General features: G+C 39.0%; 1 protein-coding gene across 1 annotated transcript in view; it reads left to right on the forward strand.

Annotated features, from left to right (window-relative positions):
• The first annotated feature begins 600 nt into the window (after window positions 1-600).
• Window positions 601-24,993, forward strand: part of olfm2a (olfactomedin 2a) — an 80,593-nt gene continuing 56,200 nt past the window's right edge. Inside the window, exon 1 of the mRNA XM_079608288.1 lies at window positions 601-1,067. Within this exon, the coding sequence (XP_079464414.1) occupies window positions 1,011-1,067 (57 nt within the window). The 5' untranslated portion in view covers window positions 601-1,010. The remainder of the gene's footprint in view (window positions 1,068-24,993) is intronic.

Consider the following 24,993-nt stretch of genomic DNA (forward strand, 5'->3'; position numbering starts at 1 on the left):
ATTTCCTAAATATTTCATCAGTGTCTCCATGGCCTCTACAACAAAACAAAACAATTTCACCTCAAATTAAAATTTGATGTCCATTTATTTATTTAGTTGTTTAGTAGCCGTGTAATAAGTGGGATAATGCTGTAAGCTGTGGCCATTATCACAAAATAAACTCCTTCAGGGTGATGCGAGACTCTATCGGGGTTTATTTTGCAATAATAACCGTCAGATATGTGCATTATCCCTTACTTAGAGACGCAACTCTCTTTCACATGCAAAGAGCCACTAATACGCTGCTCAAAGTCTAATCCAATCATCAAAACGCCCGTATCATAATGTCACAGCTCTCCTGGGGACATGCATGTCATTCATCCCCATCTCAAAAAATGCATTGTTTGTGCAACCGAAAGAGCTCCTCTCTCTCTCTCTCTCTCTCTCTCTCTCTCTCTCTCTCTCTCTCTCTCTCTCTCTCTCTCTCTCTCTCTCTCTCTCTCTCTCTCTCTCTCTCTCACACACACACACACACACACACACACACACACACACACACACTGAGCTTCATCTTGAGCAGGGCATGCATTTCTTTTGAATCCGTTCCCAGAGCATCAAAGTGTGCTGCTCCTAGTGTCGGAGCATCGCAAGCACATTAGTCACCTTCCAACCTCTGCAACTGGAGCTCGGTCAGTCCATCCCACTTCAAAAAAAGCCTGCTGAGAGGGGAACTGCTATTATACTTCATTTCCCGAGCCCGTTTACAACTCTGACCTCTTGGTGGCGGTCACAAGCGAAAGACAGGGTACTAATCATAAAACACAAGGCGGCTCGTTGTGCCGTGCACAGTGGGGGTAATCTGCCTCCGTGAGCGGAATAAACCCCAGCGCGTGCCTCCTGTGATGTGGATGGATCGTCGCGCGCGCTCGACAGAACGCTGACAGAATCCTGCGCGGACCGCGAGGAAAGCAGGCGAGCTCTGAAACACCAAAAGTGCTGGTGGTGGTCGGAACGCTGTCATTTCGAGAGGAATGCATCTCTTCAGTACCATGTTCCTGCTGCTAATGTTATCCACTATACCCTGCGAGGTAAGACGCCTTCGTAGCATGCGAAACACTGCTCGTATTCGTCATCACAGCCTGTGTTGTGTGTAAATACGCATTGTTGCGAGATGGCTTATTTTGATGATCAGTTTTCAGATAAGCTCTAATTTGCTCATTGGAGGTTAATGGTTGAATCACTGTTGAATTGTTTGGATTCATCTCAAGTGAGCGTCTCGGCACGCGGGGAACATTTTCTAAGAATCTGGGAACTCGATGAAGAGGAGGACAGCTCGAGGACTGAAAAGTTGCGCAATGAATCACAAGCAGACTTGTGTTTGTTGAAGCGCAGTTCGTATTGTTACAGGAGCACTTGTACGAGCTGTTTTCCGTTGGTTCCCCTCTAGTGTAAGATTTCCTCGCGCTGGATGACGAGAGCTGATGTGACAGATGTGAATTGAACTGAAGGACAGCACATTATCTGACCCGGAAATATGCAAGCCAAATCAGACATGAGAAATTTCGCGAATTTTCGTGAAAAAGTGTGAATTTTTTTTATAGACTCGCCAAAACTTCCGTTCTTTTAGTCGTTGTCATTTAGATGGCAGCTATCAACTATCAATCGGGTTTTTTTGTGTGTGTGGAATAGCCTACTTATTGTGTAAAAGACGCGATTTCACGCGATTGAAAACTATGGCCCGATTGGTCAGGACCATGGACAGCGATCAGCCAATCAGCCGATTGCGTTTGTGATTGGCTGAAGTAGCCTTTCTGCTGCTGTTCTTTGTTTTTAGGTTAATTATTACTCCTGTCGCCACAACATGAGGCAACTTTATAAAAGCTGGTTTAACTAGCAGTGGAATTAGTCAATATTTAATTTGAAGTTTTATTCTGCAATAAAGCGCAATAGTAGGGGAGACTGGGGAGTGCTGGAAACATGATTAGTTAACACCATTCATTTAACTGAGGCAGTGACAGGGGTGACATCAATAAAATACATGACCTCCTCTCTTTAGTGGTGACTGGAGATGCTGTAGGCCACAGTTTTAGTTTTGATGTGAGACAGTACGATTTTGTGTTATAATTTACTTTGAAACCATGCAAATGACAAAACTGGATTCATCTGACTGAACAGAAAGGGCAGTTTACTGAACAGTTTACTTCTGCCATTTGTTACAATTGTAAGAGTGACTAACACACACACACACACACACACACACACACACACACACACACACACACACACACACACACACACACACACACACACACACACACACACACACGTTGCTAGCCTATCTTTTTATTTGATACTTTGTATATGGCCTTACATGTTTCCTGTATGTTAACCATTTAATTAAGTTGTTTCAAATGAAATGAAGGTGGTAAGATGGATGAGTTAGGTAATAATTATTCAGAACAAGTAAATCTTGATTACCACAATACGTTCATGCACCAAATTTAAAATGTCCATGTTTTCTGTTGATACAACACGCCCAGTCACTGAGCTAGGATGTAATATCGGCACTCTTTATACTTGACACCAATTTACACATATTATTATGGATTAGGTTTTAGAAGATAAGTTGTAGAAGAAGGAATTTGAAAAAAATAAATAATAATAATAATAATGATTTAAGAACTATTTTCATTATTGCACTCTATTTAAATAACATGTTAATGTTTTTGTAAGTAAAAAATAATTCGAATAAACCCGAGAGCATGTGACATCCTGCTATGTGGCATAATTAGAGACTGGAGATGATGCATTTGATTAGATGTAACCTGTGCGCTCTATAAAACAGTATGTTAAGCAGTCAGCGAATGATTTTAATATTAGAGGAAAGGAAATGATACGGTACAAGATGTGTGCACAGTTTGCAAATTTGCCAGTAGTTCTGTTCCAGACATACATTAGGATATGTAAATGAGAACGCATCAGCAAAAGATATGAGAGTCCTGTAGGCATGCGTAGGAATGTATATTTCCGTTTCTTCACCACAAACTCCTCATAATTGGCCCTAGGGGACAATTTGTTGTAAGTGTTTGCATTAAATATTAAATGGAGAAGAGAAGAAATGGCAACACCCATCTCCCTGATGTAGCAATGTAGACATAAAAAATTGATGAATTCTTCTGGTGTGTCTCTATCCTGCTAGGAATACTTCACATGGGAAGCAAAGAAACATCAACATACATGGACTCACAAAAAAAAAGTAACCATACGAACATTAAAACCATCAAACACACATATGAACACTCTCATGAAATATGCAACATGTTTTAATGAGACAGATGCACTTGTTCGCTCACGACGTGTGTTTGTTGAGTACCCATAATGCCCTGGGGCCATGACAACCAGTGATACAGATGGACGCCTACTTGACCTTGGCAATTCCCTTTTTACGATGGGGTTGCATCGCTTGCATTCACTTAGCACACTTCACACTGTGTACACGTCTATGCATCCGTGTGAATGTCTATGTGTCTGTGCATTGAGTCCTTAAATGAGCACAAACAGAGGATGAAATTCTATTAAGGCCATAAAACTGGATGAAACCGGGTTTAATTAGGCTCAGGGAAAATGTAGAGTTTAAAGCAGAATGCAAATTAGCAACAATAACAGTTTAACGAATTAAAAGCTCGTTTTGTGCTCGGCTCTGCGATGATTCACTCAATAATCATTTCCTCGAATCTGTGCACACACCTTTGTTACACTGGATGCACATGTAAATTACATTTTTGCCTTTTCCCCCCCAAGCACGTAGCGCATTGTATAATTCATGGTCATTGTGTGTGTTCAGTCTGTATCAACAGATGCACGTTTATTGGGGTCTCATCTTCTTAATTAGTTTGGAGTGACTGCTCACAGTTGGGAATGGATCTATTGACTGCTATCATTAGCGCAGTGTAAAGCGCTAACACACAGAAGAAAGCGTGCGTCTTAAAGAAACTTGAATTCGTTTATTTTAAAATGTTATTAAATCTATGCGTTTAAGTGTAAATCACATACTGTATACGATGACAGCGACGAGCCCCGATACCGCAGCCACGCAATGACAGACATTAGCCACAAATCTGCTCGCAATCAACATCTTCATCAAATGTAATTAGCCAGTGCTTTAGAGGCAAACACGCTAGCTCAGATATGCAGCTCAAGGGGCCCAATGGATGTGTCTGATCATTCCTTGCTTTAATGGCATCACAGAGCTGTCAGGAGAGCATCGGATATCTCCTTTCAGCTGGAAGGCAGAGTGCTTCCATTTGAAGCCGTCTATGAATGAAATGATAATTTTGTGGTTTTTCAAAAACTATGGGAGGTAGGGGTGTGAATCGTCACTGGTCTCACAATTCAATTCGATTATCATGTCAACAATTGGATTGGATTCGATATCACGATGCATTGAATCCTCACTTTTTAATATTACTGCACATGCCTATTCGTCAATGAATACAAAAAGTCATCAGTTGACTTAACTTAAAAAGTTTCAGGAAACCAGTTGCCTTAAAATTATTAAGTAAATAAACTCCATTCTTAATCAAAAAAGTTAAGTAATGTGGAATTAAGCATTACATTTATATACTTAATCATTTTAAGGCAACGGGTTAGCTATTTTTTTTTTAAGTGAACTGAACACTTTAGCTAAACCTTGACCCCCCCATTTGCCTGCCCCAACATCCTACCATTGGTTGAACCAGAAGTTGACCGCTATATGCTTGATTTATTTTTTGAACACGCCATAAAGCCAATGCCATCACACTCAACAACAATCGGTTTTGCTGTATTTTTGCAAAACAACCGAACTCGCTAGAGTGCACATTTGGGAATCTGTGTTGTAGATTTGGCAGATTTGTCAGAAGGAAACCTTTAGAGTCTAGAAACTCATTGCAGCGAAAGACACAAGTCTTACCATGTATTTCCAATCTGAGAAGGATACAATTATTTTTAGATGAGACTATTTTTGTGCAAACCAAAGAAAATATGTGGTACGAACTGAAACATCTTTGTTTGTTTCTGCTAACAGGTGCTGCAAGGGCAGAATTTCCAAACACAACTTTTGCCTACAACACAAATAACAATGAGCAATTTGCAAACAAAATTATTTAATTTGTTAAATATTTAAGTACTACTTCAGTCATTTATTTTTGTTTAATCTGCTGACCTGTTATGATTACATGCACAATACAATGAACTGTATTTGAGTTATACTGTACAGTATGAACTCCCTTTTTATTTTATCTGCTCCAAGAAAGTTCTTCTGAATGTAGCAAACATCAAACACAACTTAAGTCTGAACACAGCAGATGACAGGAGCATTTAGAACAAACGCTAGTAAATACTAAAAGCGCATGAAACCGTCACGTGTAGCCTACTTAAGTTACAATAACGCTCACACACACTCGCACTCGACTCGTGCACACACACGCACACTCGCATGCAGCCTCGGAAACACACACACGCACACAGTGGGCCGTTGCTAGGGTCAGAAAAGATAAGGGGCTTAGCCCCTGATAACAACCACCAGAACACACTGAACAAAATGAACAAAAAACAATGATTCCCAGCACTCTAGTTATCTGTATTGGTTATAACCATCACTCTTCTTCTTGACCAGTCTGTCTGACTGCTTGTTGTCTGCTTCGTTTATTTTATTAATATTCTTAATGTTTTCATTTCTCTCACTTCTGTCTGTCTCTTCCTCTTGTTGATCATCCATAACCAGGGCCGTAGGCAGGGTTTTATAATCACAGAGTGAGGTCACATATAGCCATATAGCCACTTGTTAGCAACCACTTTTTTCAAGACACGTAACATCTTTTTTTTTTTAAATCACCAGTTGTGTATTTTATGTTGTAGAATAAAACGTAAAAGTGTCTTGAAATTGTGTTTAGCACATACCTTATTTCAGCCATTTAACCAAAAACCCCATTCAAAAAACGTTGGGACGATGGAACCGAAAGTGCTAAAATGCTAACTCACTTCCGCATTTTGGCCTACAAAGTGATGTCATACCTGCACCACTCGTGGAATTCGTGCTCAGCAGCTTCTGTGAACACAATACCTGCCTACTATGATTTGATTGGTCATCTCAATATTTTGACATTGATGAGCGGTGACAGACCACTGAGGCTCAGATGAGAACAGCTTGGTGCTGTAGAATATTCTTGCAACACTAAAGTAAAGTTAATAGTTAATACTATATTATGCAATTATTTGACAGCTTTAGTCAAGTCTAGTCAAGTCACCATTTTATATAGCACTTTTAACAATATATATTGTTTCAAAGCAGCTTTACACTGATAATAGGAAATTACAGTAACAGAGATTGTTTTGGCTTTACAGCAGCTCTAGAATAAAGTTATTGTCCAGCTAAAGTTCGTTTTGATTGATTGATTCACATCCATTGCAAAGATCATTAGTTATTAACTTAGGGGCCGCTAACACGACACCGTTCTAACAGAAAACACTCAACGCGCTCAGGCCCGCTCATCCGCACAAAACAGTGCCTGGTGGCTCAAGACCACAAACCCTGAAATAGATTCCAAGGTGCAAGCCTTGAAACGTAAAAAAAAACGTTATCTCTGTGCAAACCTCAAAAACGCAAACCCACGAAAAAACACAGACGCTGTGCACATGCGCATAATGAGCTTAGTCTAGGTATGTGCATTTGAATATATATGTGAGCAGGTGTGTAGTCCTTCCTTACAAACCAACCCTCAACAAACTACTTGTCTGGCCTTAAAAATGTATAATAAATAATTATTTATCGCTTCCGCATAGCCACGTGAACCGGAATAATTCTGGCAACATTTTATCTGTACAGAGGTAAAGGGAAGGAGGCCTTCACAGGGGAGAGATTTTAAGACTGCGTTGTTGTCGTGTCCAGGCGCAGGTCCTTCATCAGATCTGGATACAGCCTGGATCCGGCGGACTGCGGTAAACCTCGGGATAAACAGAGTGACTAATATTGGCATAGACGCCATCCTTCTTATGATGTAACAAGTACATCAGGATTTATGGGAAGTGTTCCCGGTTCCGGCTGACCTAATCTATGCAGCCTAACACATTGAATTATAGAAGTCCATAATGTGTTATGTGTATGCTAGGTCAAAGAGATGTGTTTTTGTCTAGATTTGAACTGACAGAGTATTTCTGCTTCCCGGAATATTTTGTTCATTTTGTGAATTAGTAAGTTTCGTCAGGGCGTGAAGAAATATAGAGCTGAGTATCATAACCATAACAGTGAAAACTAATGCCATGCTTCCTAATATCTCCTAAGGGTAGCATGTACAGAGTGAACGGCAAAGGTCCTAGCACTGAGCCTTGTGGTACTCCATACTGAACTTGTGATCGATAAGACATCTCTTCATTTACTGCTACAAACTGATAACGGTCAGATAAGTATGATTTAAACCATGCTAATGCAATTCCACTAATGCCAACATCATTTTCGAGTCTATTTAAAAGAATGTTGTGGTCAATAGTATCAAATGCAGCACTAAGATCGAGTAACACATATAACAAAGAGATACAGACACGATCAGATGATAAGAAGAGCAAATGATTTGTGACTCTAATGAGAGCTGTCTCAGTACTATGGTACGGTCTAAATCCTGACTGAAAATCCTCACAGATACCATTTCTTTCTAAAAAGGAACATAGTTGTGAGGATACTGCCTTTTCTAGTATCTTTGACTGAAAAGGTAGATTCAAGATCGGCTTGTCGTTGGCTAATTCTGTAAGATCAAGTTGCGTTTTTTTAACAAGCGGTTTAATCGCCAGCTTAAAAGTTTTTGGTACGTATCCTAATGACAAAGATTAATTAATGATATTAAGAAGAGGATCTATGACCTCTGGAAGCATCTATTTCAATAGCTTAGTGAATATAGGGTCTAACATACATGTTGTCGATTTAGATGATTTAACGAATTTAGAAAATTATTTCTCTTCTGTATCAATTAATTAATACAATATTTCCTCAAGGAGACTAAAATGCCCTGCCTGATGCGATACTGAAGTAGACGGTTGCATAGTTATAATTTTCTCCCTGATATCAATCTTGTAAGTAAAGAAGTTCATAAAGTCATAACTGCTGTATCTGTATTACTGCAATCAACTATATACACCTCGGAAAAGATCCGGGTTCTATGTGACCTCATAACTGGCCAAGGCCATATCTATAACGTACATGTATTTAAATAAATAGGATGCACATTTTATTGATTTCAGACGGTAATTTTATTTCACCAAAACTACACACATTGTATAATGTTGTGTGAACAATTATTAAGCTTAGTTAGTCGTTAGAACTTCTCAGTTTCGGAGAACAGTTATTATTACGCTCTTCTAATAATGAATGATGACGATTCAGTGACATTTTTTTTTAAGCTTGTCGTCTGACAACAGTCCCACCTGCTGGTAGAAAGAGGTACTATTTAACAGCTGACTATTTAAATACCCGACACAAAAGTTGCGTTTAGTGGAATATGTGTGTGTAAGATAAACAGTAATTCACCACAGCCAGCAGCAAATGTTATACAACCTATTTTATTTGTGAAGTGAAACATACTATATTCCAAAAGATCAGGGGCTTTTGACAATACATCAAGGCTTAAGGCTTATATCAAACCCTCAGCTGGGGAGAGGAGCTAATTGGTTGCGACTGTGAGACGAAATCAATTTAAGTTGATTAAAATCTTTTTGCAACCCATTTTTTTCACACTTCGTTTCGTAAATACACCAGAGACGTACATCAGAAGCAAATGGCTGCAATTGTTTAATAATAATGTTTGAATGCGCAAGCCTTTGAGAAATAGAGAAGCACCCACAGTGGAAAGCCCCCCAGCTGGAGTAAAGTGAAATTATGTGCTTTAGACCTGCTGTTCGCTAGAAACTCGGTCGAATGCAGTCATTTAATAATAAGCTCAGTAGAAACCGACTGCCGCAGTTTTGAGATTTTATTAAGAGGGAAATACGAGATAAAATGAATAATGTCAGTTAAGCTGCTGCCAGATGGAATTCCTGCACTTCTTGTAAGAGTTATTAGTCACGCGGGGGTCAAACGGAGCTTCCCATGAACCGTATGAATAGGTGTCTTTTAATTCACAGCTGGTCAAAACATGATTTTTTATTTTTGCCTATATTGTGGGCTTGTGAAATAGTGTCCAAGCAGGATCTATTCTAATAAGCAATTGCTGGCATCATGATCCAGACAGATTTGGTCAGGATGGAGTGCTTACGTGGCACTGGACCAATGCGACCAGGATACGGGAAGCTACCTGGAGACTATCACTACTTTCGGTGCACATCCAGGCTAAAGAAAGCTTTGCTGTGAAAGCCCATTCTCTGAATTATGAATGGTGCAGTCCAAGTCAGTTCGTCTTGCCCACCAGCTAAAAGGCCTATTATACACCCATTTGATCAGATGTGAGATAATGTGCGTGAACCTATTAGGCCTCCTTTCTAAAGTTAGCTTGGCAATGAAAATGGCCTCATAGTGGATTTTGGCTGTTGAGAGCCTAATAAATATCACGAGCGGTGACGGTGCTCTTGGACGGCGGTCAAAAGGGGGCAGTGACGTGTTACAAAGCTTCAGTCGCCTTTGAGATCAAGGACATGCAGGAAGGTCGGACAGGATGTGCTCTGCCAGCCATCGGTCCGACTTCCAAACAGGGAATTAGATAAATGAAAAGGCCCAGGACCAGCGGCATAAATCTCTCCACCAGAACTCATAGCACGGACAAGAGCTGCCAGCAGACCAACAGCTGCTCTCCATTTCACTAACACCACAGGCTGTCACCCTCAAGCTCCTGCATGGTTTCCCACTGAAGCTAAGCACAGTTGAGTCTGGGGTCTACGGACGGGAGAGCTCTTGGGGAAAGCTAAGATTGCTGGTGGAAGAGGTGCTATTCAGGGTATGTGCGTGACGTCACCATCGGCCGGAGTGACTGGGTTACGCCCACTGAGTGGCAAAAAGACTGAGTAGCAGCATTGGTTTTCAGCGTAAATGCTGCGAAAAACACACAAAACACATCTTAAACAGGAAAGAGCTTTGCGATTGACTTTACAACTAGATTTGACAAGAAATCTGAGGTATATTTTTACAGACTGCCGAAAGCTACAAAACAGAGAAGCAAATGGATCGCTGCAATTCATAGAAACAACTGGACTCCAAGCAGCGAAAGGTGGATTATTATTTTGTGTCAGTATGCTGAATTTAACGGTAAAATCATACCCTATATATTGTATTGTTATATATTGTATATTAACTCATCAATTATATATTGACCATCGTATATTCTGCATAATTGGATTCTTAAATAAACACTGATACAAGTTTTAGGCCTATGATGATATATATATAACATTGATGTAAGTGATCACCCGGATTTAGACCTACCTATATTGTATTTATATAAAGCGTTCACAGGCAAATTCAAAATTAGGCACATATAAATGTCAGGAAACAGGATTCCTGGCTGCAAGTCAATATCAATGGATCGCTGGATCTTTGGTAAGTTGTAAGGAACACTATAGAGATTCCCCTATTAAATCCAGTCACGCAGCTGCTCTTTTGCCACTCAGTCCGGCTGAGGGGGGCGTGTTCCGGCGGGAAAGTGACGTCAATGCATACCCTCTATTGAGGCCAGCAGAGGGTTTTGTTCACTTGGTGGTCTGTGTTCCACTCCAGCTTGCGGACTGTCTGCGTGACGTAGGCTAATTCCTAATGTCTGCGGACACTATTCACATGCAGCCAGACACGCGCAGACAACATCGCATTTGCGAGTGATTTGAGCACTTGAAAAGAAAGGGCCAACGAGATAGCATGCACACGGCGAACGCGCCTATCCTGGCTCCTGGTCAAAGGAGAATACTTTGAAAGGCTTGCACGCTCAATTGTGTGCGAGATGAAGTGGAACACCGAAAATGAAGTATACTGTACCTGAGCCTTAATGCCCCAAAATAATGATGGGGACATTATATTATAAAAGGCACTGTTCTTTATGAGATGTTAACCTGTCATGACTCTCTGTGGTCATTGTTTCTCAGAAAGGTTAGGGGTGTAATCCTGGCTAAATTTGCCCATTATCCTCTATCATAGGTTGACCAGATGTTCCCTTTTTCTGGTTACAGTTCCCATTTTTTTTGGTAAGCGGTCCCTGGAAATGTCCCTGTTTTTTTACTGTGACTGCAAAACGGCCCACAAACTGAAACAACACAGAATATTCTAGATATTGTACAAGCTTGTTTTTTAAAACGCATACAGTGTGAAATTTTTCAGTTTTAGAAAAAAAGAATGAAAAACAGAAGACATTTCAAAACTATTAACGAGGCCTGTCAAGATGCTATACTAACAGGGGCACAGCGAAGACATAAGATAGTATATAAATAAATGGTTAAAAATACCTCGTAATTACCAGTGTTAGCTTCTCTGTAGTTAACTGATTTAGAACTGTGAATAAGTCATTTGAAGATTAATTCATTAATTTATTCTGATTATTTAGAACGTAGGCCTATAGAGTTTGCCATTGTGACATGGCAAGTATTAGTGCTACAAGATACTCTAACTCTTATATACATCTACGTGTGTTGATGAATTTCATTTAGAGAAGTCAAGCAGAGTATGATATACAGTACCATAGCAAATTCATTTACCATGGTCAAAATACACACAACTAAAATGACCCCCTTGTAATTCATAATCAGATGTTAGTAATGTCAAGGGTTTTCATTTCTGAAAATGGCCACCTTATGCAACTTTACTATATAAATATAAAAAACTACTAACTAATGCAACATAACCTTTCTCTTGTCCCATGAGTGTGTGCGTTTTTGCATATGTATGTGGTTCACACCTGAGCCACGCAACGATCACAATGGCAGGTGGACAGATAAATTAATGTTAATATTTTCATATGCGAAACATGCGTGGGCGCCTGCTTATAATGATACTATAGTTGACATCATAATAATGTCACAGGCGGCTAACAAGCAATGAGAAATGAATAAGCCCCCTCCCTTCGCCCACCTTCAAGTGTTCCCATTAACATTCAATTGTAGTGCATTACAATCAGGGAGCGTGTGCGGATGCAGGGCTAGATGAGGCGATTGAAAAGCCCAGCCTACACTGTGAGAGGTGGCTGATTAGGACCCACTGATGAGCCTGTATTGTGTGTGGCACAGCGGAGGGGTCGAATGTGGCCAGAATGCATGGCATGCGCACTCGTCCATGAATTTGCATGTCCGGTGTGAGCAGAGATGCTACTGCTGTGTGACCGTTGTGGTGTTTGTGTGTTGTCTGCTGGAAAGAGAAACAAGAGAAGTGTGAGATTAGATTCTTGCTTGTGCCCCTCGCAAGACAGCAGTGCGAATACCTGCTGCTATCAATATTTTTTTATTTATCCACATAAGAGGAGGCTCACAATATGTGTTGACACTTCTGTGGGTCCTCACAAACACACAGGGCCTGGCTATCGACACAGAGCTGTTTAGTTTGTAGCTGCAAAACTACATTATGTTAGCGGTTTTTAGCATAGTGTTTTTGGATTTATGAATAAAAAAAGGTCTGTTGTTCATAGTATGTACTTTAAAGTTTTGTTCTACGACATAAATTACACCAGTCATACTTTAAATGTGAATTTTGAAACAATAGTGCACTTTAAAAATGTAAGTTATATGTAAGTTGCTACTTTATTACAGACCTCAAGCATTTTTATTAATATATTCATAAATAAAAAACACTATTTTAAAAGCCCATTTAAAAAATGGCAGTTCATTGGAAATTTTGCGTTTAGGTTGGCCTACAAATTCACTTTGCAGCTTATTCCCAGTATGTATATGGATGCTTCTCTGGCTGTATCCTCGTGAGGCTTTGCACATGTTTCTGTCCCCAGTCATGGGATGAAAATACTATTAAAAGGATAGTTCACCCAAAAATGAAAATTCTGTCACTAATTACTCACCCTCGTGTAGTTCCAAACCCGTAAGACTTCCGTTCATCTTCAGATCAAAAATGAAGATCTTTTTTTATGAAATCTGAGAGCTTTCTGAAAATATTTTCCTCCATTGACAGCTACGCAACTACCACTTTGATGCTTTAAAAGGTGCATAAAGAGATTGTAAAACTATAAAGCAATTTGAATATTGCAATAAAGCATTGTAAAGCAATTTAGTCCAAATTTTCTGAAGAGACTCGATCACTTTATATGATGAACAGATTGAATTTGGGCTTTTATTCACATTTAAAAATTGATCAGCGAAAAATAAACAGAAGCTCAACCGAACCTGCTTGGTGCATGAAAACAAACCTCATTCGTTCTTGCTGAAGCTCAAATGTGCTGCGTAACATGAGAATGAACCTCATTGGTTCTTGCAGAAGCTCAAACTTGCTGCGTAACATGAGAATGAACCTCATTGGTTCTTGCAGAAGCTCAAACGTGCTGCGTAACATGAGAATGAACCTCATTGGTTTTTACAGAAGCTCAAACTTGCTGCGTAACATGAGAATGAACCTCATTGGTTCTTGCTGAAGCTCAAACGTGCTGCGTAACATATGAACAAACCTCATTGGTTCTTGCAGAAGCTCAAACGTGCTGCGTAACATGAGAATTAATCTTTTTTTCAAACATTATAGTGACTTTTTGCCATTGACATGACTCGAAAAAAAAAACTGAATTCAACCTATGGCGTGCTCTATATAATCATATCAATCGGTTTGTTTTTTCAGTTGTATATATTTTATATATTATTGTTGCAACTTGCTACAAAGTACCACCCAAAAATAAATAAATGTATATATATATTTTTTGCTGTAAAACGTAGATTTATTGCAATGAACCTTACAAGATCTGGCAAATTTAGTGTTTTGTTTTTCATTGGAACTGACTACACAGCTTTGCTTGCTGTTGGCCAAATAAAAACATTTGGGGAAAACCAACAACAAAAAAACAAAGCCAGCTAATCAGATTGAAACTTCCCATTCTGTGTACAATATTGTCAAATGCGACATTTAACTAATGGATTCAGTATTTTTCCTTTACTAATTATTGTTAATTACAGAGTTTTTCCTCGTGATGTTTATGTTTCCATTTGTGGGGTAAGAAGCGGCAAACCTAAAAAGTAAAAGGCACTCAGAAGCTGTTAGTGCTGTTTATGAACATTCGAACATCTGCTTGATGTATCCTTTACAGGTGTAGCGGCATTGCAGCTGTGCGTTTGGCTAAATTTGCGAAAAATCACCCTTTGGGCGCTGGATCAGATCAGACCAAAAGAAATAAACAGTAAAAATGTTCCTAATGTTTCTACGTGAAAGCATGTTTGTCCTGGTGTGACACCACACTTCAGCTGGCTCGGGGGAACGGTGGCCTAAGCTGACCACACCAGGTGTCTTGGCTGAGCTTTTATAGGCCTCTAGGTGCCGTTGTGAATGTCAAAAAGTGCGTATAGGACTGTCTTGCGGCCTAATGGATCACCAGACCACACGTCCTTAGATGACACTTTAGAGACGGGTCTGTTTGCATGTCGTTCCCCAGGCGAGACCCCGAGGCTCATCTTTGCAGCAGAAGGCTGTAACATTGAAGCGTCACAACTCAATCCGCTCCCAAATATCTGTCACTTCCCTTTAATGGCCAAAATAAAAAAGCCACGGGACCGTGCGAAATTTCACCCCGGCGTGCTCAGGTTGACATTATTAAATTACGTTTAGTACAGCTGGTACATGAAATTCTTCTTTTAGTTCTGCCGAATCTGTTCCGTCACCCAAGCGGCAGATTAACAGAGCATCCTGTTCAAGCAGCGTGTCATGGTTTTCTGCCTCTCTTTGTGTCGGGCTACGGCTCTGTCTGCTTGGTGGCGTGAATATCAGGCATGCGGTATCAGGTCTGCCGGGCTCCCTCGGCTCTGCGGCCTTGTGAATCTAAGCGAATGTGACATTTTTCTGACAGCCGCGAGAGCAGCCCGTAAGAGGACCCGTCCTGCTCTGCCCTAGTAATACTGTACGCAGCCTCACACACTACCTCGTGACACACCCTAACGAGACAACATATATATCGGCTGGGGGCCGGGTCAGCCGCGGTCAGTCAAAAAGGTTATCGCAATAATGGGACGGTAAGGCTGCTTGCCGGTGTGATCGCACGGTCGCTTTGCCTTTGTCTGATGTTGGTGTGTTGTAGTAACTACCTTCTGACCGCTTTCCTCTGCGACCTTGCTTTCCACCACCGAATGAATCTTTTATGAGCTCTGCGATCTGGGTTTTCAGTGAAGAAGATTGGAATATAAATATGGCTGTTGCACACAGACCCTCAAGCCTCTGCGTGTGATATTAAACTCTTTGTGCTGATGGGAATGGGCTCGGTGTGTGTCACCTGACTACATGCTTCACATACATGTGGGGTGGGATGCATAGGCATAATAATATTTTTTACGTAAAAGGCTCCTTTGTTGTGGTGGAAAGAATTCACAATCTCACGATCAATCGCAGTGGTATCTATGCAACAGGTTGGTCTTAAAATAAAGCAGTCTTCTTATCAATTTGGTAACAGAACAATGCACACTATAATTTGCTCTCAAAACTCTTAGCAACAAGGCATGACAGTACTAAATAGATTGACACTGTGTTTTAAATCTGCAGTCTCTTTGGTGTCTCATTTGTGTCAGTCTGCATTATGTTCCTTTCTACGAATAAATGTGGCCATCTGTTCACAATAAATTAAAATGTTATATTTAGAGCACATCGACTGCAAAAGTGACACTATTCAAGAGTGAACTCTGAATGCAGAAGTTAAACATTTCATACAGTTTCGTGTGTTTTTTTGTGTGTAAAGAGCAAAAACAGATACAAGATTTTATTATTTTATTTTATTATATTATCGGATTTGGGCTACTTTTAAAATAGGATACTTGGGATACATAGGATATGATATCTGGTCATCTGATTCAGAAGTTTTCACAATTTTTATGTGACCGATGTGATCTCGTCTAACAATGACTTTTCTGTTAAGGTTAGAGAATGGATGGTACTGTAATTCCTGTGTGTAAAACAACATTTTTTTTGGGTCGATAAGATTTTGAATTGTTTTTGAATGAAGTCTCTTATACTCAACAAGGCCACATTTATTTGATCAATAATAGAGTAAAAACAGTATTACAATAAAAATAAATTCCTCTTGAATGAACGGTACTTGAATGATACTTAAAGCTTTATATATATATATATATATATATATATATATGCATTATACTATATATGGATTATATACTATATATAATGCATTATACAAGTTTATCCCTGATAATGCACCTTATAATGTATTGTATTGAATAATTCTGTCCTACATTATAAAACTTATCTATTCACTGTTGCACACCTTGTCATGGTTAGTTCAGATGAAGTTGAAGAAAAAGGTTTAAACAGGTTTCTACAAGCAAAAGGTTCTTTAATAAAACAAACTTAGGTAATGCAAAAGCGAGAAAGCAACATAACAGTGTGTCTACACACAAACAATTCCAGACAACAACTGAATAAAAAGAGGAACTTAAATACATGGTGGCAATGAGACAATGACAAACAGCTGTGATGATTAAGAAGTGTCCATGACACCTAACGATTGGCGGGAAACATTGGAACAATTGAAACATAGGAACCAGGTGACTGATGAATGCAAACTAAAAAGTCAATGAAAACGAAACTAAACACACAGATCGTGACTCACCTTTAGAAAGTATAATGCATTAAATCACCAATTCAAGATGTAACAAGGAATCTCCAAATATTATAATGCATTTTGACTTTGGTTACAATTATTTATGAAAAGATACAATGCATTATAACATACATTATGAATATCTTTATAATACATTAAACATAAAGGCTTTAAAGAAACACTCATTTTCCAACTCCCCTAGAGTTAAACAGTTGAGTTTTACCGTTTTCTAATCCATTCAGCCGATCTCCGGTTCTGGCGGTAGCACTTTTAGCATAGCTTAGGATAGATCATTGAATCTGATTAGACCATTAGCATCTCTCTAAAAAAAAAATTATTTTATACTTTTTTTATAGAAGAATAAAAAAAGTTTTTTTTTTTTTTTTTTTTTTAACTTGACTCTTCTGTAGTTACATCGTGTAATAAGACCGACAGGAAATGAAAAGTTGCGATTTTCTAGGCCAATATGACTAGAAACTATACTCTCATTCCTGCGTAATAATCAAGGAACTGTGCTGCCGTGTGCAGCAGGCGCAATGATATTACACAGCGCCTAACCAACCCATCCAGGTTGGTGCACACACATTAGTGAGTCATGAACACACACACCCGGAGCAGTGGGCAGCAATTCGCTGCAGCGCCCGGGGAGCGATTGGGGGTTAGAAGCCATGCTCAAGGGCACTTCAGTAACTTCCTGCCTGCCGGTATTGAGAATTGAACCTGCAACCTTCGGGTTACCAGTCTGTCTCTCTAACCAACAGGCCACAACTGCCCGTATAGTATTATTTTCTTTCAAACCGTAAACAGAAAATTATACTGACCCCAAACTTTTTTTTTTATGCTGGACTTCTGCGACCCGTCAATTCATTTTAGGGAATTTGCATTGCTGGAGGAAGGGTATAAATGTAAACACAGTTGGTAATATTTCTATTCATGCATTTGTCAGACGCTTTTATCCAGCATACATTGCATTGACTTGATCAGTTTATTAATTCCCTGAGAATCAAACCCATGACTTTTGCATTGTAAACGCTATTCTCTACTCTTTGAGCTACTGTTATATGTTAAGTGAATATAAACTGACAGGACAAAATGCTGGATATGGATAGGCTGTATCAATATATCAGATATGTGCATTAGTTCTTGCAGTGAAGATGCCTGAGTTTGCCCTCAGAAGAAAATGTTATTGCTCACAAGTTCGCAGTCTGGAGTTCTCCGTTATATTTCATGCGATATCAACCATGTATTGGATTTTTTCTTCAAAAATTTCATTGGAGAAAGGAAAATAGAAACAGAGGCAGTTATTGACTTACATTAGGAGTATAAAGCTATAAAATGAATGCAGATAATAAGGATTCTGAAGACAATCTACAAGTTGTATAGACCACTTTTATGGTCATTTTGTGACCCGTCGCCATTCATCGTAATTGCAAGGGGAAAAAAAACAGTACATTACTCAAAATGTCTTCTTTTGTGTTCCAAGGATGAAATTACTCACATCATTTATGTGAGTAAATGATGTCAGAATTAACATTTTCGGATGAATTGCTTTATAGTGGATGTCATAGTTTAGAGATCATTTGATGCGGGAAGAATTTCATAAGAAATGTCAGCTCCAGAGCTGAGCACAGTTCGGAGACATTGTTGAGATCTTCTGAAACTTTAGAGGAGACAGTGCCTTTATTGTAGGGAGAGAGAAAAAAAGATCTCCATTTAATCTCAATGGGATTATTCATGAAACACAAGCAGAATAATTTTTATGTAAATCATACGCAAAACCACTCATACGTAAAAGTGTCAGTTCAGTGGGAACATTTACGCGAGAATGGATTTATAAACGATTTACACAGAAAATCATTCCGCTTGTGCTTCATGAAAAAGGGCCTTTGGTCTGTGAGAGAAACAATTGAGATATTAAACAGATTTTATTTTCTTTATACTAGCAACCCATTCCATGTCTTTTTAGTCTCCCCCTTTTCCCTGTTTGTTATTTTTTCCAGAGCATATTTTCCCTCTCGTCACCCTTAGGTGTGACAATGCAGCATCTCCTGCAGAAAGATAACCTGTCAAAGAGAGAGAGTGAGAGAGAGAGAGATTTGAAAGCAAGAGATGTAAATGCCATAGAGGCAGCGGTAGAGAGAGGAGACTCTTTTTTCATCTACATGCTTGTTCTTCTGTAAGACAGACAGTCAAAGAGATACGCTGGCCACTCCGGGTGCCGGAGCTCTGGAAAACTCTTAGACTGGGCATTGATAAGGAAATGTTCCTCCCTTTCCACATCTCTCTGTGGCGGTGCTTGAAAGTCGACACAGAAGTAGAATAAGCTACACAACAGTGACTACCTGTACTGGGGGAATGGTTTTTCTAGAACCAAGAAAGAGGAGCACTGTCAGTCCTCATTTGATATTCTCAAAGATAACAAGCCTCTCCTGTTTCCACACAGCAGCTCAACCTACTCGCTCTGATACTTACCCTCGGGACTGACGTAGAGCACATGACATGCACAGACGTTATACTGTATGTTTGAGAATCAAGTCTGCTGATGCCAGCACAAGTGAGCAGAAGCAGGAAAAAAGCTGGACATGTCTACACTGTAAATCAAATTCCACCTAATTCAGCTTAAAAACTTAAGTTGCTGCCTTATGATCAAACCGGCTGTACAAGTCATTTCAACTAATTTTTTTTAACATTGTCTATTTACACAAAGTGCAAAAGCCTGCCTTGTTGGCAGAGCACCTTGTTTACACTATATAATCTGATTGAGCCAGACAAATGTATAGAAGAAATTCAGCTGATAACTGGATCGGTGTTGTGGAATGCTTTTTACAGGACCGACCAAAGCTGAAGTACGCCTTTTCCGAACTCATCCATTTTCCTAGCTTGGTTGACACCAGACCCTTCTCAGTTGTAACTGAGAGCGTGTCTGGGGTTAAGGTTCGTTCACAGCGCATTTCCAAAGGGGCGTCACCGACGGACATCGCTCAAATGCCTCTGGGTGCAATTGGATAGACCTAAAACCAATCAGAGCGATCGTCATCGTGTAAAGCCCGCCTCAATGTTTGTGATTGGTGCCTCGATTTGGAAAAAATTGGAAATGGGCTTAAATGGGCTCTTGGCCAGACGGACTTGCAGAGCAAATCTCAAATTTGCAGGAAGTTCGTCAGGGTTTTCCCAGGCTACCATTTTCCCATCGCATATCAGCTTGGAGAAGTGTTTATTTAAAATTTTTTTTTACTATTTTTCTGTCGTATGACACAATGCTTCCCCGCCATTGACGGAAATTTCTGGCAATCCATGTTTTCACTGTTATACGGTAGGGGGCGCTATTACAAATCTTCTGAAAGAGTACTGAATCTCCTGATCAAAACACAGGGGATATATATTTGTGGCATATATATATATATATAATAATATATAATAATATATATATATATATATATATATATATATATATATATATATATTTTACAGTGTATCATTTCTGCACATAATAAATATTCCATTAAAAACTCATGATAATCCGTATGAGATGAAGACTATCATATCAGTATAGCTAATAAAAGCTATGGTTGCCTCAAAAGGTGGGCAAGTTGAGATCACATGACTAGTGGAACTCTATTCGTTTTATTTCTAAAGTGGATTTTTTGAAATTATTCAAAATAGTGATCAGTCAAAATAGGTTCATTTTGATTAATTTGTCTTTTGATTTAATAAACTTAAAATATCTGATGGTGGCATGAGAGGAACTGAGCTTTTAGTCTTTTTTCTGCTCTGTCTTTTGATTTATTATGATTTATTTTTATTTTTTTTATTGTCTTTAAGATATTGTGATTTGAGTAGCACTTTATTGCACAGTCCTTTCCCCCAACTTATTATAGTCTACTTATCTAACATTAACCCATGTAGTTATCTTATATTAACCAGCACTTTCTTAAGCACACTGGGTACTGTAAAATAAAGTGCAACCGTGATTTGGTTCAAAATAAAAATATTCTCAATAACCTCATGTTCTGTTCTGTGTTTTTAATACACTCAAGAAATGTTTGTCCTTGAGTCTGGAAGGAATATTTATCTAAGAGATTACTATTTCCTTAAATTAACTGAACGTTCACTAAACATTTATATAAAGTGGAGGTTGCATAATTTCTTTTCAGTTGCACAGTTGCTATCTCTTTACGAGAATAAATGAAGGAAAAACACTCACCCATCCACCTCAGAATATTTCAGCACCTTCTCCAACCCTAAACATCTTCCTGCTTTGCTGTCAGATATACATTTTTAATAGAATGACACTATCATAAGTAACTTTAAATCAAAATGAAATCATATGAAATCAAAATTGGAGAGGCCATCTAAATGCTAATGTGCTGCTTATTGAACCAGCCGATACATGAATTATTAAAGCACAACGGAAAAATATTTCTTTTTTCATCAAAACTTTTAATGAAAAGTTTTTTATTTGTGTTTATTTATTTGAATATTATTACATTTGTCCATTAGTGGACACCTTGAATTTAGGGTGGTAATATACGTTTGGATGATAACAAATTAACGAATAAGCGTGATCCCTAGATCTTCTGGAAAATACATATATTTATATATCTGTTTGGATCTTCTCAAATAAAGATTGAGGTGGAGGAGGTATTTGGTGGTTCACCGTTTTTGTCAGCCATACAGAACTAATGTTGTCATACATAATAAACGCAATGACATATAGAGAGGAAATACATCAACCCAGGAAAGAAAACTGCGCTCTTTAAAGCAGTTCTTGGACTGAAAGCCTGTGACAGTTGTATCTGTAGTACCTGTGATTACTTGGTGAGCTTTAAGTGAACTGTTGCCTCAGGGTCACCGCTGTATTAAAGGGGTGAAGTCAGTTTTATAAGTCACCCTGGGAAATATGTGTTACTTGATTTATGAAGTTAGCAGACACTTTCATGCACTTTACAAAGCACTTTCACAAAATCTGCACATGCAGTATCTATATGTAGAAACATATATGTAGATGAGCGTGATCAACCCCAGGAAAACACACAAAAAAAGCACATTAAACTCTCAATAATAATTTAAAATGCATACTTTCCAGATCAAGTCAATGCTAAACTTAGAGATAGCAACAAATAGATAACGGCCCAAAGTATTTAAACCCGAACATTCAGATTTAAGAACAGTGTCTTCCCGCAAGCAGTCAGACTTCTGACCAGCCGTGTCTAATGGCAATATAATTTATCGATATAGAAATCTGTAACAGAAATCATAGTTTTTATTATAGTATCACAGTGAGTGATTATAATGTGCCGCTAAAATGCTTTTTGGATATGACCTTTCATGCAATATAGCTGTTTGAGAATGTAAAAGGTCTGGAAAGTTTTAAAGATCAAAGTACATTATAAATAAAGTTATGAAACGAGAAACGAGTCGTCAGCAATTACAGTCTCACCTCCAGTTACAAACCTATGTAACAAATTTACATAATGCTGCCTATGGTCCTCATTGGCTGCCTGCGAACAGTGACTATTTTGACCCGGCCTCGAACACTGTAGTTGTAGCTGAGGCCTGGAAGAGTTTGGTTCATGTTGACGACAGGTCGAGAAGACGCTGTTTTCAGTGCCTCTAATCCACTTTGCATGAAATTCCAAAGCGTGAGGACTTGCGCTAGAATTGATACGGAAAAACCAATGCCGTCATTACTGTCCATATCAATGTGTATCAAGTCCTGAGGGAGCTTCCGGAGCTGAAATTCAGATATGGTAATGTGCGTTTTGTTTCCTACGCGCGCTGTAAGCGGTGGACCAATCACAACAGACTGGGCCGTCTGACCAATCAGAGCAGAGTAGCCTCTCGGAAAGGAGGGGTTTAGAGAGACTGAATCTAACTCCATGGGCCCTATCTTGCACCCAGCGCAATTGACTTTGTACACCGACGCATGTATCATTCCTATTTTGCACCCGCGCACAGCAGACGCACGTCGGTAAATTAGGGAATGAACTTGCGCTTGCGGGGCGGTTCGGCGAAAAGACGAGGCGTGTTCCGGCACAAAATTTCGCTGGTGCTATTTTGCAGTTTTAGAAAGCAATTACGCCAATGACCAGGAAAAACCCAGTCTAAAGACAGTAATTCACCACTTTGGTTTGAACTGATGCTATTTTGAGTTGCTGCAATTAACATCTAAACTTCTAAATTTGTATAACAGACAATTTATTAATAGGTTTTTCCAATATCACTTTTTGTGCAGTTCGTTTATTGAATATCCCTTTAAATATCAAGACAGATCCTTTAAGACATCATCCTCTAGCCTAGGAAGTGACATCACTTTGGTGGGAAAACAACAGCATGAATCTTCGTAAGGGTAACACTTTACAATAAGGTTTCATTTAACATTTGTTAAAGTATAAACTAACATGGACTTACCACAAACGATACATTTGTTACTGTATTTGTTAATCTTTGTTAACATTAATAGAAATAGAAATGCAGCTTTTCATTGTTTGTTCATGTTATTACACAGTGCATTAACTATGTTAATAATTACCTGTACAACTTTTGATTTTAATAATGCATTGGTAAATGTTCAAAATGAACAAAGATTTATAAATGCTGTTGAAGTGCAGTTCATTATTAGTTTGTTAACTTATGTATAACCAGTGGTTAAATTGGGCCGGGGCTCTCCGGGCTCAGTCCCGGCACATAAGCCTCCAGTAGTATATTCCTGCACAACCGGAGGCTGCAGTTTTAGGACCCCAGTTTTAGGACCGCAGTTTTAGGACCCTTCTGGGTATGCGCATAGCGGTGCATAGGGGCGCTGCACCATGCACCAAAGCGATGGTTAAAAAAAAAAGAAATTCTATATGTAGCTGCAGTTGTGCGTTTCTAAATCATTTCTGCATTTCCTCAATGTTATACATCTTTTGACATAGAAGGGTCCCCTCTAATAATATCGCGAACGGGCGTGGGCGCCGTGAGCGCTGAGCGAGCAGGTACTGTAGCCTAGGCTATAAGTGAGTTGTCGTCGAAAAGATGGATAAAGAAAAAAAGCTTTCGGGGGCTAAAATAGAAAAAGAAAGAGGGAAAAAGAGATGCCATGTAAATTGATGCGACAGCAGCTAAATAAGTGGATGGTGAAAGGCAACAGGTAGGCTAGAATTTAAAGTGTGACGTCCAGGCATATAGGCGAATGCCATCGGGACTACCGGGAGATTCCCGGTGGGCCGACGTGCTTTTTGGGCTGATACATCTCATACTCTCTTCTTTTTTCTTTTTTTTTCTTCTTAACGGCCCATAAAACTCGTACATCGGCGGGCCATTCGTTTTGTTTTGTTTTGCCTAATTGGCGGCGCTGGGTTAGTGCCGGTGTAATGCATTGGTAAAAAAAAAGTCAGCGTAGTTTTTTTTCTGACACCGCATGAAACACATAGATCAGCGTCCCATTGGTTATTTTCTTGATTGACACTGGGCTGGCCCAATCACATCTTTAATGTGAAGTAGAAAAATGTGTAATCAAGTGATGACTGATTAACAGTAATGTAAATGCTAAAATGTCCTAATACCTGTTGAAACTACAACAATGCAAAGTATATACTCTTAACCTTGCAGTTTTTCACATATCATGTAACTTACATGATGAGTCCACTTTCTGGAGAGTTTTGTGCAAAGAAATGGAGAAATTGAGTCTTACTGAGAAATTTCTTTGCACAAAACTCTCCAGAAAGTGCTATTTAATGGTTTATTTTTCAAAAAAAAATCTCACTAAATATTAACAATGGATTTGATGAATTCTGTGGTATTGAGTTTGTCCCACTTCCATGATGAAATTATAGAAATCAGCATGATATCACAATTTAATTAACAGATTTTAATTTGACACCTTTACTAGTCAAGTCTCAACCACACACTGAGCAATGTCTAACTTTAGCTCTTGATATCCCATAGACTTTCCTGCCATAGTGTAAATAATCCAGTTAAAAAGAATGAAGTTCAAGTGCCTGAACTTGGCATATTTTAGAAGTCTGTTAAACCAATTTATAGCAACACCTCCTTAAATTTCAACACAAGCTCTCATTTCTGCTGCTGCTTCTCTTCGGCTCATACAATGTGATTTTGTTCTGTTTTACACACAATGTTGGAATGCAAGACAAATCAGTTAATTTCAGTGCTGAGCAGTGGAAGAGTGTGCAGACGTGCTGAATCCATAATCCTGCTGAGGGAATGCTGGAAAAAATAAATGTCAGTGAAGAGAAAGAGAGAAAGAGGAAAAAAATAATGGAGGAAGTTG

The sequence above is a fragment of the Phoxinus phoxinus genome, assembly GCF_949152265.1.
Source record: "Phoxinus phoxinus genome assembly, chromosome: 1".
Lineage (NCBI taxonomy): Eukaryota > Metazoa > Chordata > Actinopteri > Cypriniformes > Leuciscidae > Phoxinus > Phoxinus phoxinus.